At 49.7% G+C, this 15875-nt stretch overlaps 2 protein-coding genes across 7 annotated transcripts in view; one reads left to right on the top strand and one right to left on the bottom strand.

Moving 5' to 3' along the window:
• Positions 1-14542, top strand: part of RILPL2 (Rab interacting lysosomal protein like 2) — a 37654-nt gene extending 23112 nt beyond the window's left edge. For 2 of the 3 annotated variants that reach the window (XM_054444785.2, XM_054444783.2), the window contains one exon: positions 580-5875. In XM_054444785.2, the coding sequence (XP_054300760.1) occupies positions 580-658 (79 nt within the window). In that variant the 3' untranslated portion in view covers positions 659-5875. Of the gene's footprint in view, positions 1-579; positions 5876-12066 lie in introns of those variants that run through there. The other variant, XR_010122746.1, reaches the window with a different exon arrangement.
• KMT5A (lysine methyltransferase 5A) overlaps positions 4740-15875 on the bottom strand; it is a 26074-nt gene continuing 14938 nt past the window's right edge. For all 4 annotated transcript variants that reach the window (XM_054444780.2, XM_054444782.2, XM_054444779.2 and 1 more), the window contains 3 exons: positions 11241-11300; positions 9797-9987; positions 4740-6606 (listed from right to left, as the gene is read on the bottom strand). In XM_054444780.2, coding sequence (XP_054300755.1) covers positions 6396-6606; positions 9797-9987; positions 11241-11300 — 462 coding nt within the window. In that variant the 3' untranslated portion in view covers positions 4740-6395. The remainder of the gene's footprint in view (positions 6607-9796; positions 9988-11240; positions 11301-15875) is intronic.

Raw genomic sequence — 15875 nt, 5'->3', positions numbered from 1 at the left:
AGTGCGGGCGCACGGCGCAGGACTGGCAGGCAGCTCCATCTGCAGCCCCAGTGCAGGATCCACTGGGTGAAGCCAGCTGGGCTCCTGAGTCTGGTGGGGACGTGGAGAACTTTTGTGTCTAGCTCAGGGATTGTAAATACACCAATGGGCACTCTGTATCTAGCTCAACGTTTGTAAACACACCAATCAGCACCCTGTGTCTAGCTCAGGGTTTGTGAATGCACCAATCGACATTCTGTATCTAGCTACTCTGGTGGGGCCTTGGAGAACCTTTGTGTCCACACCCTGTATCTAACTAATCTGGTGGGGACGTGGAGAACCTCTGTGTCTAGCTCAGGGATTGTAAATGCACCAATCAGGGCCCTGTGAAAACAGACCACTAGGCTCTACCAATCAGCAGGATGTGGGTGGGGCCAGATAAGAGAATAAAAGCAGGCTGCCCGCGGCAACAGTGGCAACCCGCTCGGGTTCCTTTCCACACTGTGGAAGCTTTGTTCTTTAGCTCTTTGCAATAAATCTTACTACTGCTCACTCTTTGGGTCCACACTGCCTTTATGAGCTGTAATACTCACCCTGAAGGTCTGCAGCTTCACTCCTGAAGCCAGCGAAACCACGAACCCACCGCGAGGAACAAACAACTCCAGACGCGTTGCCTTAAGAGCTATAACACCGTGAAGGTCCGCAGCTTCACTCCTGAGCCAGCGAAACCTCGAACCTACCAGAAGGAAGAAACTCCGAACACATCCGAACAGCAGAAGGAACAAACTCCAGACACGCGGCCTTTAAGAACTGTAACACTCACCGCGAGGGTCCGCGGTTTCATTCTTGAAGTCAGTGAGACCAAGAACCCACCAATTCCGGACACACTGGGATTACAGGCGTCAGCCACCGCACCTGGCTTTTTTTTGGGGGGTGGGGGGTGGGGGGACGGAGTCTTGTTCTATCGCCGAGGCTGGAGTGCAGTGGCACCATCTGGGTTCACTGCAATCTCCGCCTCCCAGATTCAAGATTCTCCTACCTCAGCCTCCCGACTAGCTGGGACTACAGGCATATGCCACCACACTGGGTTAATTTTTGTATTTTTAGTAGAGATGGGGTTTCACCATATTGGCTAGGCTGGTCTCGAACTCCTGACCTCATGGTCCGCCCACCTCAGCCTCCCAAAGTGCTGGGATTACAGGCGTGAGCCACCGTGCCCGGCCAGTTTATAGGTTTAGAAACAAACTCTGACTGTGGAGCTAGGAAGCAGCTTGCCCAGGAGACAAATGCAGGCCTGATTCCAAGGCCCGGGCGCGGAGCTGCCAAGTCTATGGGTCCAGAGTCGCTGGCAAGTCCTAGTAATAGTAATAATTTACTGTATGCCTCGCCTGCATCGTTCTAAGTACCTTTCCGATGCTGTCCCACATACTTTTGTGGGATGGGTATCACTATTGTCCTTGGGGTCCTCCCAAGGAGGTTAAGGCATAATGGGTGAAAAGTCTTGTCCAAGGTCCTCAGCTAGAAAGTGGTAGAAGCAGTACTTGAGCCCAGATACAAAGTCCACAACCAGGCTTCAACCACTCTGCCTTCCAGGAAGAGTTGGCAGTGTTTAAGAGTCTAGTCCAGAACACTGTCTCAACAGCATCGTTAGATCAGGGCTCCTAATCCCTAGAACCCTGTGTAACACTGCAACCCTGGCCAGGCATAGTGGTTCAAGCCTGTAATTGCAGCACTTTTGGAGGCCAAGGTGAGAGGATTGCTTGAGCCCAGGAGTTCAAGACCAGCCTGGGCAACATAGTAAGACCCTATCTTTACAAAAAATAAAAAATTAGCCAGGCATGGTGGTGAGCACCTGTAGTCCCAGCTACTGGGGAGGCTGAGGCGGGAAGATTAATTGAGCCCGGGAGTTTGAGGCTGCAGTGAGCTATGATCACACCACTGCACTCCAGCCTGGGTGACAGAGTGAGACCCTGTCTCCAAATACATAAATGCTCCCCTGCCTCCCTGTGGGGATAGATAGGGTAAGAGAACCCACTCAGAGAGAAAGGTTAAGATGGCCTGGGTGGCTGTGGTACCCCAGGAGACTAAAAAAAGTTACGGTGAGAAATGCTTGGAGTGCAACTCTTGGTAAAATCTGATGCTGGCAGGCGGGCATTTTGGAAAATAAGTCCTGGGGTGATTCTCCTAGAGATGGGCCTAGCTTGACCACAGATAACAGAGCTGTGACGTCAGCTGAGCTCTGGCGGTTCTCACACTGCAGGATTCCAACTACAAACCTAGACCGGGGAGGAACAGGCTTAGAAGTAGGTTTTCACCAGGCGCAGTGGCTCACGCTTGTAATCCTAGCACTTTGGGAGGCCAAGGTGGGTGGATCACAAAGTCAGGAGTTCAAGACCAGCCTGGCCAAGAAGGCGAAACCCTGTCTCTACTAAAAATACAAAACTTAGCTATTCAGGAGGCTAAGGCAGGGGAATTGCTTGAACCTGGATGGCAGAAGATGCAGTGAGCTGAGATCATGCCACTGCACTCCAGCCTGGGCGACAGAATGAGACTCTGTCTCAAAAAAAAAAAAAAAAAAGGTAGGTTTTCAAGCCAAGTCTCAGAAGGCACGGGAAGTGGTTGCTGTAGCAATCATCTTTTATTTATTTGGGACGGAGTCTCACTCTGTCGCCCAGGCTGGAGTGCAGTGGCAGGATGTCAGCTCCTGACCTCATAATCCGCCTGCCTCGCCCTCCCAAAGTGGTGGGATTACAGGTATGAGCCACCGTGCCTGGCCAGCAGTCATCTTTTACAATGAACAAATAGGGCTGGGCGCAGTGGCTCACATCTTTAATCCTAGCACTTTGGGAGATGGGCAGATCATGAGGTCAGGAGACCAGCCTGGCCAACATGGTGAAACCTCGTCTCTACTAAAAATACAAAAATTAGCTGGGTGTGGTGATGCACGCCTGTAATCCTAGCTACTCAGGAGGTTGAGGCAGGAGAATCGCTTGAACCCGGGAGGTGGAGGTTTCAGTGAGCTGAGATTGCGCCGCTGCACTCCATCCTGGGCGACAGACAGACCAAGACTCCATCTCAAAAAAAAAAAAAAAAGAACAAATAAGTCAGGCACAGTGGCTCATGCATGCCTGTAATCACAGCCCTGTGGCAGGGTGAGGCATGAGGATCGCTTGAGGCCAGGAGTTTGAGACTAGCTTGGGCAACATAGTGAGACCCTATCTCTACAAAAAGTAAAATGAACAAATAAATATAGCAACTACATATCAGAACTTGGAGGCACTTATTAGCTATTAGTCCTGAGTACTTGTAAACACTGAATAGAAGCTAGCCAAATTTTTAATTCTAATAATAGCTAATACTGATTATTGGATTGTCTATGTGCAAGGCACTATTCCAAGTGCTTTTTTTTTTTTTTGGTATTAACTCATTAAATCCTCACAATCACCCCGTACAAGTATTATTACTGTCTGCATGTTACAGGGAGGGAAACTGACACACAAGGAGACTATGTACCTGCCCAAGTTACACAGCAGTGGATTGGAAGCAGAGGTTCTGTTCCAGCAGCCACATGTCCCCTCCAAGGTGAGGATATAATACTGATGCCTGAATCTTTGGGGGAGGAGGCAAGTCAAGTGGGCAGAGATTATCCCTATCTGAGACAAGTTTCAGAGAGGGGAAGTGACTTGACCAATGTCACATGGCTGACACTTAAAACTGATGCTGGAACTGGATCTTTTGCATCTAAGCCAAGGGCTCTATTCACTGTTCCAATCTGCCACCAGTGCCCAAGCATGGAGGGGACAGGGATCTGGGCTGGTAATAGGGACTTCCAGCACAAGACAGGTGCAGTGATGATTCAGAGCCTCCTGAGAATCAAGTCTAGTAAATTATAAGTCACAATGACATCAGCTAAAATTTATGATGCTTACTATGTGCCATTGTTCTAAGGCTCAAAATGCATTAACTTTTAAGCTGGGTGTGGTGGCTCATGCCTGTAATCCCAGCATTTTGGGAGGCCGAGGCGGGTGGATCATTTAAGGTCAGGAGTTTGAGACCAGCCTGGCCAACATGGTGAAACCCTGTTTCTACTGTGGCCGGGTGCAGTGGCTCATGCCTGTAATCCTAGCAGTTTGGGAGGCCAAGGCGGGCAGATCACTTGAGGTCAGGAGTTCTAAACCAGCCTGGTCGACATAGTGAAAGACTGTCTCTACTAAAAATACAAAAAAATTAGCCGGGTGTGGTGGCTGGCACCTGTAATCCCAGCTACTTGGGAGGCTGAGGCAGAATTGCTTGAACCTGGGAGATGGAGGTTGCAGTGAGCCCAGATCGTGCCACTGCACTCCCGCCTGGGCGACAGAGCGAAATTCCATCTCAAAAAAAAAAAAAAAAAAAAAAGGCCGGGTGTGGTGGTACATGCCTGTAATCCCAGCTATTCAGGTAGCCCAGGCACGAGAATTGCTTGAACCCAGGAGGTGGAGGTTGGAGGTTGCAGTGAGCTGAGATTGCCCCACTGAACTCCAGCCTAGGTAACAGAGTGAGACTGTCTCAAAAAAAAAAAAAAAAAAGCATTAACTTTTAATCTTCACACACCCTATGGTCCCCAGTATACACATGAGGAAACCAAAGAGCTCAGAGTTCTGGGAAACACGCTCAAAATAACATCAGTAAGCTTTTCTGGTTCCCCAGGAGGATGCTTACCAAAGCTTAGACATGCTGGTGTGACACAGTCAAACTGTAAAAACAAAGACACACAGGTGGCCTTGCCTGGCAATAAATATTTTAATTTGTTTCATTTTTATGATGACAAATAATTTTCAAGTTTATTTCCTTGTTTAAATACAAAGCTAAACCACAAACAGGTATAATCAAGACATTGTGTCTCACATTTACACTCCCATCGGATCCTCTTCCAATTTGCTGACCACTGACCAGGCTAGTGGCGGGGGCGTGGGAGGGAAGACTTTCTTAGGTAGCACCGTCGTGAGGCCCGAGGTGGGGTTGGGGGGTAATCAAAGACGAGGACAGGCTCTCATACCTGTCTCCATTCACATTTACCTGGGACCAGAGTGGGCAGGAGACACCAGGTCATGGCTCCTGAGCCCCGGCCCCCTGGACTGAAGGGACAGTGCGTGAGAATCAGTTCTGTGAAGGGCGGGAGGAAGCAGCCACCTATTCCTCCTGCCTTCACAGTTAAGGTGAAAACCTTAGCCCTATCCTTGATTCCTGGGGGCCGCCGGGCCGTGCGTGCTCCCCTGCACACCTGGGTGCCTTTCTGAGGCTGGCAGCAGCGGCTGGGGTCAGGGATCCTGGGCTCCTAGGCTCATACCTCACCTCACAGTTGCGTCCTTGCAAGAGGACACTGGGTGTCTGACAAACACAAGGCCTCGACAGCAGGTCTGGAACTTTCAACCCCAGCAGGATGAGGGGGAATGGGGGTGGATGTCAGGTAAGTAATTTCTGGTCCCACTACAAAACTTTATTTTTGATTAGAGTACCATTCTCAATCTCTTCTACAAAAAGCAAAAAAAAAAGCAAAAAAAAAAAAAAAAAAAAAAAGCAGCCACTTCACTCACTTTGACCTATATACATGTAAGTTGTTTTCTGTGGTTTTATTTATTTTTAATTTTTTTTAATTTTTATTATTATTTTTTAAAATAAATTCAGTGTTCACATTTTTATAAAGAATTAACCCAGTTTCAGGAAACCCTGCCCCAGCAGGGCAGGTAAGCAACACTCTCCCTGCCCACATCTAGTTTGCTTTCGCGCCCTGATGCTTCAAGGTGCCCAGAAAAGCGGCAGCTTGTGGAAGAGGAAATCTATGCCCAGCCCGTGCTTGGGGCCCAGGGCTCAGTAAGCTTTCGAGAAAGCAGAGGGGAAGACTAGCTTACTGCAAAAACCTTTTTAAAAAATATTCATACACTTCAGTGAGCGCCTGTCGAGACGTTAGGAGAACAAGAGCTTGGAAACATCCCGTCCAGGCCATTGGGAGGCAGCGTCTTCCTCACACCCCGTCCCTGGATGTCGGGGGTGCAGGGGGAAGGTCCCGGCTCTTCCACTGGAGAAAGGAGACTCACCTGGCTTCCTAGTTCATGTTTGACTCTTTCCTCTAAAACCTGTGCTGAGTCTTTGACTGCATGCACGGGAAGCACAAACGTTCGGCTTGTATGCAAAAAAAGTACAAAAACAACTAGAATATAAAAGTTTTGGTAATATAAGGCCATCTGTTCAAGTCCACCTTGGAAACCTGTAACAGATATTTAAATACTACAGTGAAAAGGCATCTTAATATACTTTTTAAAAACATCTGAAGTAATCCGCTAAGATTAAGTGTGTAAAAAAAAAATTCAATTCCCTTTGAGGGCACTTTGTCCTTTGAAGAAGGGAAAGTGGGGCGGGGAGGGCGCGGGGCCCACCGGTTAATGCTTCAGCCACGGGTGGGCTTCAATGGAAGCCTTGCTGCGGTCCCCATAGTCATACAGGAGCTCCTCCCCAGCCGCGATGTCTCGGGAGGCAATGAGGATGAGGTGAGGTACGCCGTCGATGTCGTGCAGTTTGGTTTGGCAGTTCCCACATTTGCTGTGATTGATCAGTCTTCCCAGGCGATTTGTCTCTCTAGTTGCATCCACGCTGGAGGGGAGGGAGGGCCAGAGAGGATTAAATGGATAAAGAGGCTTTTCAACCCGGAGAGAGTCACACTTGTGCTCAGCTCTGGTGGGATGTTGATTTAAAACCATGTGTTTTGGAAAGATTCAATTCATAAAGCTATTTTCTTTTTCCTTTTTAGAGGGCGTCTCGCTCTGTCGCCCAGGCTGGAGTGCAGTGGCACGATCACGGCTCCCTGCAGCCTCCACCTCCCAGGCTCAAGTCATCCTCCTACCTCAGCCTCCCGAGTAGCTTTGACCACAGGTACATGCCACCACATCAGGCTAATTTTTAATTGTTTCTGTAGAGACAAGGTGTCCCTATATTGCCCAGGCTGGTCTCAAACTCCTGGGCTCAAGTGATCCTCTGGCCTTGGCCTCCTGAGTTTTTGAGATTACAAGCATGAGCCACCAGGTCTGGCTCAATTCGCAAAGCATTTTTTTTTGAGAGGGAGTCTTGTTGCTCTGTCGCCCAGGCTGGAGTATAGTGGCGCGATCTCAGCTCACTGCAACCTCTGCCTCCCAAGTTCAAGCGATTCTCCTGCCTCAGCCTCCCAAGCAGCTAGGACTACAGGCATGTGCCACCACACCCAGCTAATTTTTGTATTTTTAGTAGAGACGGGTTTGTTTTTTTTTTGAGACAAAGTCTCACTCTGTCGCCCAGGCTGGAGTGCAATGGCGTGATCTCGGCTCACTGCAACCTCCACCTCCCAGGTTCAAGAGATTCTCCTGTCTCAGCCTCCCAAGTAGCTGGGACTACAGGTACACACCAATACGCCCAGCTAATTTTTATATTTTTAGTAGAAACAGGGTTTCACCATGTTGGTCAGGCTGGTCTCAAACTCCTGACTTCAGGTAATCTGCCCGCCTTGGCCTCCCAAAGTGCTGGGATAACACACATGAGGCACGGTGTGTGGCCAGCATTTTTTTTTAATTTATTTTTTGAGACAGGGTCTTGCTCTGTCGCCCAGGCTAGAGTGCAGTGGGGTGATCACAGCTCTCTGTAGCCTCAACCTCCTAGGCTCAAGTGATTGTCCTACCTCAGCCTCCTGAGTTGCTAGGACTACAGGTGTTCACCACCATGCCTGGCTAATTTTCTTAAAATTTTAAAATTTTTGTAGAGGCAGGGTATATCCCTATGTTGCCCAGGTCTCAAACTCCTAGGTTCTATCAATCTTCCTGCCTCAGCCTCCAAAAGCACTGGGATTACAGGCATGAGCCACTGCGCCTGGCCCAATTCACAAAGCCATTTTTTTTTTTCCAAGACGGAGTCTCGCTCTGTCACCTAAGCTAGAGTGCAGCGGCGCGATCTCAGCTCACTGCAACCTCTGCCTCCCGGGTTAAGGCAACTCTCCTGCCTCAGCCTCCTAAGTCGCTGGGATTAGAAGCATGTGCCACCATGCCAGGCTAATTTTTTTGTATTTTTAGTAGAGACAGGGTTTTGCCATGTTGGTCTCGAGCTCTTGACCTTCATGATCCATCCACCTCGGCCACCCAAAGTGCTGGGATCACAGGCATGAGCTACCACGCCTGGCCCACAGAGCTATTTTTGAGAGCCTGCACAGGCCCTGGGTTGGGGGAAGGGGTAGGACCCAAAGGGCTCTTTATGGAGGCACAGGAGGAAATGGTAGTTTCACAAAATAAATGGATTAAAAAAATCAACCCCGCTGGGCGTGGTGGCTCACGCTTGTAATCCCAGCACTTTGGGAGGCTGAGGCGGGTGGATTACCTGAGGTCAGGATTTCAAAACCAGCCTGGCCACCATGGTGAAACCTGTCTGTGCTAAAAATACAAAATTAGCTTGGCGTGGTGGTGCATGCCTGTAATCCCAGTTACTCGGGAGGCTGAGGCAGGAGAACTGCTTGAACTTCGGAAGTGGAAGTTGCAGTGAGCCAAGATCGCGCCACTGCACTCCAGCCTGGACAACAAGTGAAACTCCATCTCAAAAAAAAAAAAAAAATCAACTCCACTGGTCCTAGCCAGGAAAGAGCACTTAGCGATTTCCAGAGCTGCTCTGGCCAAATGCCCTAAAGGAGAGCCAGGTGAGCTGCTTAACAGGTTTTCATGTGACGAGCCCACTTCTCCCCTTGGATGAGATAACATCCAGGACAGCTCCAATTCCAAAGATTAAAAATGGGAAGCTGGGGCCACACACGGTAGCTCACGCCTGTAATCCCAGCACTTTGGGAGGCCAAGGTGGGCAGGTCACAAGGTTAGGAGATCGAGACCATCCTGGCTAACACAGTGAAACTCCATCTCTACTAAAAATACAAAAAATTAGCCGGGCATGGTGGCATGTGCGTGTAGTCCCAGCTACTCAGGAGGCTGAGGCAGGAGAATCGCTTGAACCTGGGAGGTAGAGGTTGCAGTAAGCCAACATTGCACCACTGCACTCCAGCCTGGGCGACAGAATGAGACTCTGTCTCAAAAGAAAAAAAAAAAGGGAAGCTGGGGCCAGGCGCAGTGGCTCACACTTGTAATCCCACAACTTTGGGAGACTGAGGCAGGCAGACCATCTGAGGTCAGACCAGCCTGGCCAACATAATGAAACCCCGTCTCTACTAAAAAAAAATATATAAGAATTAGCTGGGCGTGGTGACGCACACCTGTAATCCCAGTTACGCGGGAGGCTGAGGCAGCATACCTTGAACCCAGGAGGTGGAGGTTGCAGTGAGCCAAGATTGTGCCACTGCACTCCAGCTTGGGCGACAGATCGAGACTCAAAAAAAAAAAAAAAAAGGGAAGCAGGCGATAATTGCATCACAGCTTTGAAAAAAGGCAACAGCCCGGGCACAGTGGCTCATGCCTGTAATCCTAGCACTTTGGAAGGCCAAGGTGGGTGGATTGTCTGAGGTCAGGAGTTCAAGACCAGCTTGGCCAATGTGGCAAAACTCCACCTCTACTAAAAATACAAAAAAAAAAATTAGCTGGGCTACTCTGGAGGCTGAGGCAGGAGAATTCTTTGAGCCCGAGAGGAGGTTGCAGTGAGCCGAGATCACACCACTGCACTCCAGCCTAGGCAACAGAGCAAGACTCCGTCTCAAAAAATAAAAAGAAAGTCAACAACAACAAAACCAGAAGACTGGCCACCAAACAGAATCAGGAGTTCCTGGCCCTTTGGCCTCTCCTCACTGCCCAGAGGACAGAAAAGCCACTCTAAGCAACAGTGGACTCACCAGTAGGTTTTGCTCAGATACTGAAAATAGTACATGTAGCAGCCCGTGGAAGGGTCCTGTGCGTACAGAGCCTCCCGTTTCTTGGCGTCGGTGATCTCGATGAGGTCCCCGTGGTATTCCACCACAAAGTCACCCCGGGAGAACTGCTTGGTGGCAATCACACCCCTGCCTTTGCCATCGATGAGGTCAATCTGTCAGGAGGTGATAAGAGAGGGTGTTGGTTCATAATAGCAATGGATGCCACTGCACAGCAGGTCTCCGGGGAGCTGGGGGCTTACCCCAGTCTTTAACAGCTGTACTGAGCTATGTCATAAAATTCACTCACTTTACATGTACAGGTTGATGGGTTTTATGAAGTGTATACAGCTGTGCAACTGTCACTACAGGCCAGCTCTAGAACATTCCCTCACTCCACAAACGTGGTTCCTTGGTGCTCATCTGCAAAGCAGTTACATCAGAGCTCGTGAGAGATCTACTAGGTGGAGATTGCCCCATTTTGTAGATAAGGAAACTGAGGCTTAAAGAGGCACAACCACATGTCTGAGGCCACACAGCTAGGCAGTGACACAGCTCAAATCCACACACCTGGTTTCTCTGTCTAGGGGCTGTGCGCTATGCCTTCCTAGGCGAACAGCAAGCCCAGTGTTCTGGGTCTCTACCTCATTCCACAATTTCTCTCCTGTGTCTCCTCACTCTATTCTACATGGAGTTGAATGGGGTTGCTGGAGGGGCCCAGGACTTAAGCTGGAATCCCCCTAGGTGGTGGGTGGAAGTGGAAGCTTTCTGAACCCTGAGCCCTAGTCTAGGCCCATCTGAGCCCCACTGTAGAGAGTACTTCTCCTCTCGCCCAAACTAAGTGTGCTTGAAATACAGTTAAGAGAAAAGCACATTTCTTGGGCATTGTCATTATCTAGGAAAACAATTTAAAAATGTATTAGTTTCTCCTTTTAAAAGTTTCCCTGGGCATCAGCTACATATTGTATAATCTGATTTATATGAAATGTCCAGAAGAGCAACTCCACTGAGACAGAAAGCAGCTGAGTGGCTGCCAGGGGCTGGGCAGGGGAGAGGTGGGGATGGTGGGCAGTGTTAAGTAATGGGTAAGGGTTTCCATTTGGGAGGATGAAAAGTTCTGAAATTAGACAGGGATGATGGTTGCATTGCATTGTGAATGTACAAAAAGCCACTGCATTGTTTAACCACAATTTCTAAGAAAAGCTTCCCCTGGATAACATTTATATACAAAGCCCATTTATGTTTCCTTCATAAGACATTTTCTTAACAAGTTTTGGTATTTGGCTCTTTGACAACCTAAAAGAGTCTGCCTGGTCACCATGGCCATTAGAGGGTTAAAGCCACATGGTGGCCACTCTCAGCCACGGGACCAGGGAAGGTGAGCTCTTCCAGCTTTAGCTACGATGCAGCAAGCACAGCAGCCCCTTACCTTCATTCCTTCTTCCTTCCCACTTTCAATCAATTCATCTATTCTTTTCCTTTCTTCAGACTGGGCAGAGAGAAAGAAAAACAGCATCAGTATCCTCTCCTAGGCCCATCATGGGTAGCTTGATGGTCTTGAGCCCTGATTGCTCAGGCCAGGCCCACCGGGCCACAATCAGCCTCATTTGGCATCACTGGGGATCATGGGTCCCCAGTGATGGCAAAGCCCCCAAGTATCCCTCCTTTTCTCATCACCCATCTGTTGTGGAAGATCTGTCACCTGGGACTCAACTGGATCAGGAGGGAAACAGTGGGGACCCAAGAACAGAATGGGGCTCGTAGATATGTTCTGTTGCCCATGCAGCATGTTAAAAAATGTCCAACTTGCCCACACCTGAAAATCAGGCCTCTGACTTCACAGAAAATCAGGTACAGTGGGCCAGGCGTGGTGGCTCACGCCTGTAATCGCAACACTTTGGGAGGCCGAGGCGGGTGGATCGTAAGGTCAGGAGTTCAAGACCAGCTTGGCAAATACAGTAAAACTCTGTATCTATTAAAGATACAAAAATTAGCCAGGTGTGGCAGGCACCTGTAGTCCCAGCTACTAGGGAGGCTAAGGCAGGAGAATCGCTTGAACCTGGGTGGTGGAGGTTGCAGTGAGCCAAGATTGTGCCACTGCACTCCAGCCTGGGCGACACAGCAAGATTCCATCTCAGAAAAAAAAAAAGAAAAAAAGAAAATCGGGTACAGCAGATCAGAGGCTATGCCCTTTGGATGGGACACAAGTGGTCCACATCCCTCTGGTCTGATGGCTCATACTTCTATCTGTTTAGGATCGCTGAGATTCACCTGTATGGAGGCCACTACCATGGATGAGAAGAGGGCCTCCAATCCCGAGGGTCAATACAGCCCTGAACAGAGAACTGGGAGGGGGCACCCCCGGATCCACCTCTCCTCTAAGGCCACCCCTCCTGCACCTACCTCCATCCCTAACCCTGGGTTCTACTGCTCTGCCATTGCACAGATACTACGGAGCAAAAGGGAACCAAATGAAGACAGATCAGAAGCTCCAAACCAGTGTGGCTCACCCCAAACCAGCATGTCTTGACGGCACAGACTTTCACCAAACCAGATGGCACGTGTCGGGAGCCTGACACCAACTGCTGAGCTCAGCCCATTCCCCCTACACAGAGGCCCAAACCAGCTCGCAGCTTTTCCAGGCACTCAATCCACACCTGCAATGTGCCAGGCGCTGCAGTCTGTGCTGGGAACAATGGTGAATGAGTAACCTCAAGGACAGTCCCAAATCCTGCCACCTCCTCTCCATCTCCATTCCCACTGTGGCCCTGCAACCCAGCCACGGCCCCGGCCACCTCGCTAGTCACCAGGCTTTCACTCTGACCCCAGGGAACACTCAGTTCTCCACATGGCAGCCAGAGGGGTCTTTTAAAATGTAAATGAGGCCACGGGCGGTGGCTCTCTCCTGTAATCCCAACACTTCAGGAAGACCAGGAAGAAGGACTGCTTAAGGACAGGAGTTAGAGACCAGCCTAAGCAACAGATCCAGACCCTGTCCCTACAAAAAGTAAATAAGCTAGGTGTGGTGGCGTACACCTTTGGTCCCAGCTACTCTAGAGGCTGAGGAAGGAGGAGGATTGCTGGAGCCCAGGAGGTTGAGGCTGCAGTAAGCCATGACTGTGCCACTGCACTCCAGCCTGGGCAACACAGTGAGACCCTGTCTTAAAAAAAACAGAAAACATGACCAGGCATGGTGGCTCACGTCTGTTATCCCAGCACTTTGGGAGGCTGAGATGGGTGGATCACTTGAGGTTAGGAGTTTGAGACCAGCCTGGCCAACATGGCGAAACCCCATCTCTACTAAAAACACAAAAATTAGCTGGGTGTAGTGGCGCACACCTGTAATCCTGGCCACTCAGGAGGCTGAGGCAGGAGAATCGCTTGAACCCAGGAGGTGGAGTTTGCAGTAGGCCAAGATCACACCACTGCACTCCAGCCTGGGAGACAGAGCAAGACTCCATCTCAAAAAGAAACAAAGAACAAAACCTTCCCATAAACTTATTTAATAGTAATATACCTAACAAAACCTCACATATCAATATTAACCTTAAACATAAATGGACTAAATGTTCCACTTAAAAAATATGAAAGATAAGAGTCAAGAAGGTTAAAAAAAAGAAAGATATATGCCTGTAATCCCAGCACTTTGGGAGGCCGAGATGGGCGAATCACAAAGTCAGGAGATTGAGACCATCCTGGCTAACACAGTGAAATCCCATCTCTACTAAAAATACAAAAAATTAGCCGGGCGTGGTGGTGGGCACCTGTAGTCCCAGCTACTCGGGAGGCTGAGGCAGGAGAATAGTGTGAACCCGGGAGGCGGAGCTTGCAGTGAGACAAGATCACGCCACTGCACTCTAGCCTTGGCGACAGAGCAAGACTCCGTCTAAAAAAAAAAAAAAAAAAAAGAAAGATATATATTGGTGGAATAGATTAAAAAAAAAAACACTTGGTCAGGTGCAGTGGCTCATGCCTGTAATCCCAGCACTTTGGGAGGCCAAGGCAGGTGGATCACCTGAGGTTAGGAGTTCGAGACCAGCCTGGCCAACATGACGAAACCCTGTCTCTACTAAAAATACAAAAATCAGCCGGGCATAGTGGTGCACACCTGTAATCCCAGCTACTTGGTAGTCTGAGGCAGGAGGTGGAGGTTAGTAAGCCATAATCATGCCACTGTACTCCAGCCTGGGCAACAGAGTGAGACATTGTCTAAAAACAAAAAACAAAAAACAAAAAAAACCTTCAACCAACAGTAATATACCAATGTTGGTTGTTACTTAGCTGTGACAAATTCACCAGAGTAACTTAAGTGAGAGAAGCTGGGTAAGGAGTCTGGGGAACTCTCTGTATTATCTTTGCAACTCTTCTATAAAATTAAAATTATTGGCCAGGCGCAGTGGCTCACATCTGTAATCCTAGCACTTTGGGAGGCCGAGGTGGGCGAATCACAAGGTCAGGAGTTTGAGGCCAGCCTGACCAACATGGTGAAACCCTGTCTCTACTAAAAACACAAAAATTAGCTGGGTGTGGTGGCAGGCGCCTATAATCCCAGCTATTTGGGAAGCTGAGGCAGGAGCATTGCTTGAACCTGGGAGGTGGAGGTTGCAGTGAGCCGAGATCGCACCATTGCACTCCGGCGCGGGCTACAGAGTGAGACTCTGTCTCAAAAAAAAAAAAATTGCAAAATAAAAAGATTTTAAAAACTTTTTGGCTGGGCGCGGTGGCTCACGCCTGTAATGCCAGCACTTTGGGAGGCCGAGGCAGGCGGATCACAAGGTCAGGAGATCGAGACCATCCTGGCTAACACGGTGAAACCCCATTTCTACTAAAAAACACCAAAAATTAGCCGGGCGTGGTGGCGGGCGCCTGTAGTCCCAGCTACTTGGGAGACCTTTTTAATTATTTTTTAAGATAGGGTCTCACGGCCGGGCTCAGTGGCTCACGCCTGTCATCCCAGCACTTTGGGAGGCTGAGGCAAATGGATCATGAGGTCAGGCGTTTGAGACCAGCCTGGCCAACGTAGTGAAACCCTATCTCTACTGAAAATACAAAATTAGCTGGGTGTAGTGGTGGGCGCCTGTAATCCCAAGTACTCAGGAGACGGAGGCAGGAGAATCACTTGAACCTGGGAGGCTGCAGTGAGCCAAGATTGTGCCATTGCACTCCAGGCCAGGTGACAGTGTGAGACTCTGTCTCAAAAAAAAAAAAACAAAACAACAAAAAACCCACAAAAGATGGGGTCTCACAATGTTGCCCAGGTTGGTACTGAACTTCTGCTCTCAAGTAATCCTCCCACCTCAGCCTCCCAAGTAGCTGGTGTCTTTTTTGTTGTTAATTACTCCCCATTCGAAAACAAGCCCTAAGGGCTGGTCTAGTTTACTGTGGAATCTCCTGGTCTAGAACAGTGCACACAGCAGGCCCTCAAAGCAACACCACCACCATCACACACACAGCCACCTTGCTGCGTGACCCATTCATTGCAAGTGTGCAGAGTGTGCTGAGAAGTACGGGGGCCCGTGTAAACAGGAGTGATCATGGAAAGACTGGGGTAGTGGAATGGGGGTTTTTCTGCTGGGACTGAACACGGCAGGTAGGAGATGCGCAGAGGGAAGCTGGGACCAGACCAGATGCCCCAGCACAAAGCCAGGGAGGCTGAGTCTCCCAAAGGCCTGGAACTTGGGGCCTGCAAACAACCAGCCCTGGGTTTCCTAAAGGGAATTCTGGCAGGAACCCACAGATGGGCCTAGAGGGAGATGGAGTGGGAGGGATACAAGGTTGGAACTAGTGCGGTTGAGGAGCGCCTGTGACCAGGAAGGAAGGGACTTTCCCAAGCGGAATCAGCAGGCTGCTTGCACATCTGGCCCTGGGGCCAAGCTGGGCGTGAGGAAGCCCAGCCATTGCCAAGAGGCATGGTCCCTGCCCCACTGCTGGCTGCCACCCGACCCACAGCCAGGCCGGCCGGCCAAGGGGGCCCCTGCAGTGAAGCACTTGGTGGGTAGGGCATCTCTCCAAGGCCCACCTTGCATCCAAACCCAGCAGCCCTGATCCCACCCTGTTGCCCAGG

Source organism: Pongo pygmaeus, chromosome 10 (genome assembly GCF_028885625.2).
Source record: "Pongo pygmaeus isolate AG05252 chromosome 10, NHGRI_mPonPyg2-v2.0_pri, whole genome shotgun sequence".
Classification (NCBI taxonomy): domain Eukaryota; kingdom Metazoa; phylum Chordata; class Mammalia; order Primates; family Hominidae; genus Pongo; species Pongo pygmaeus.
Note: the sequence above shows the minus strand (reverse complement) of the source record. Positions and strands in the feature narration are given on the sequence as shown.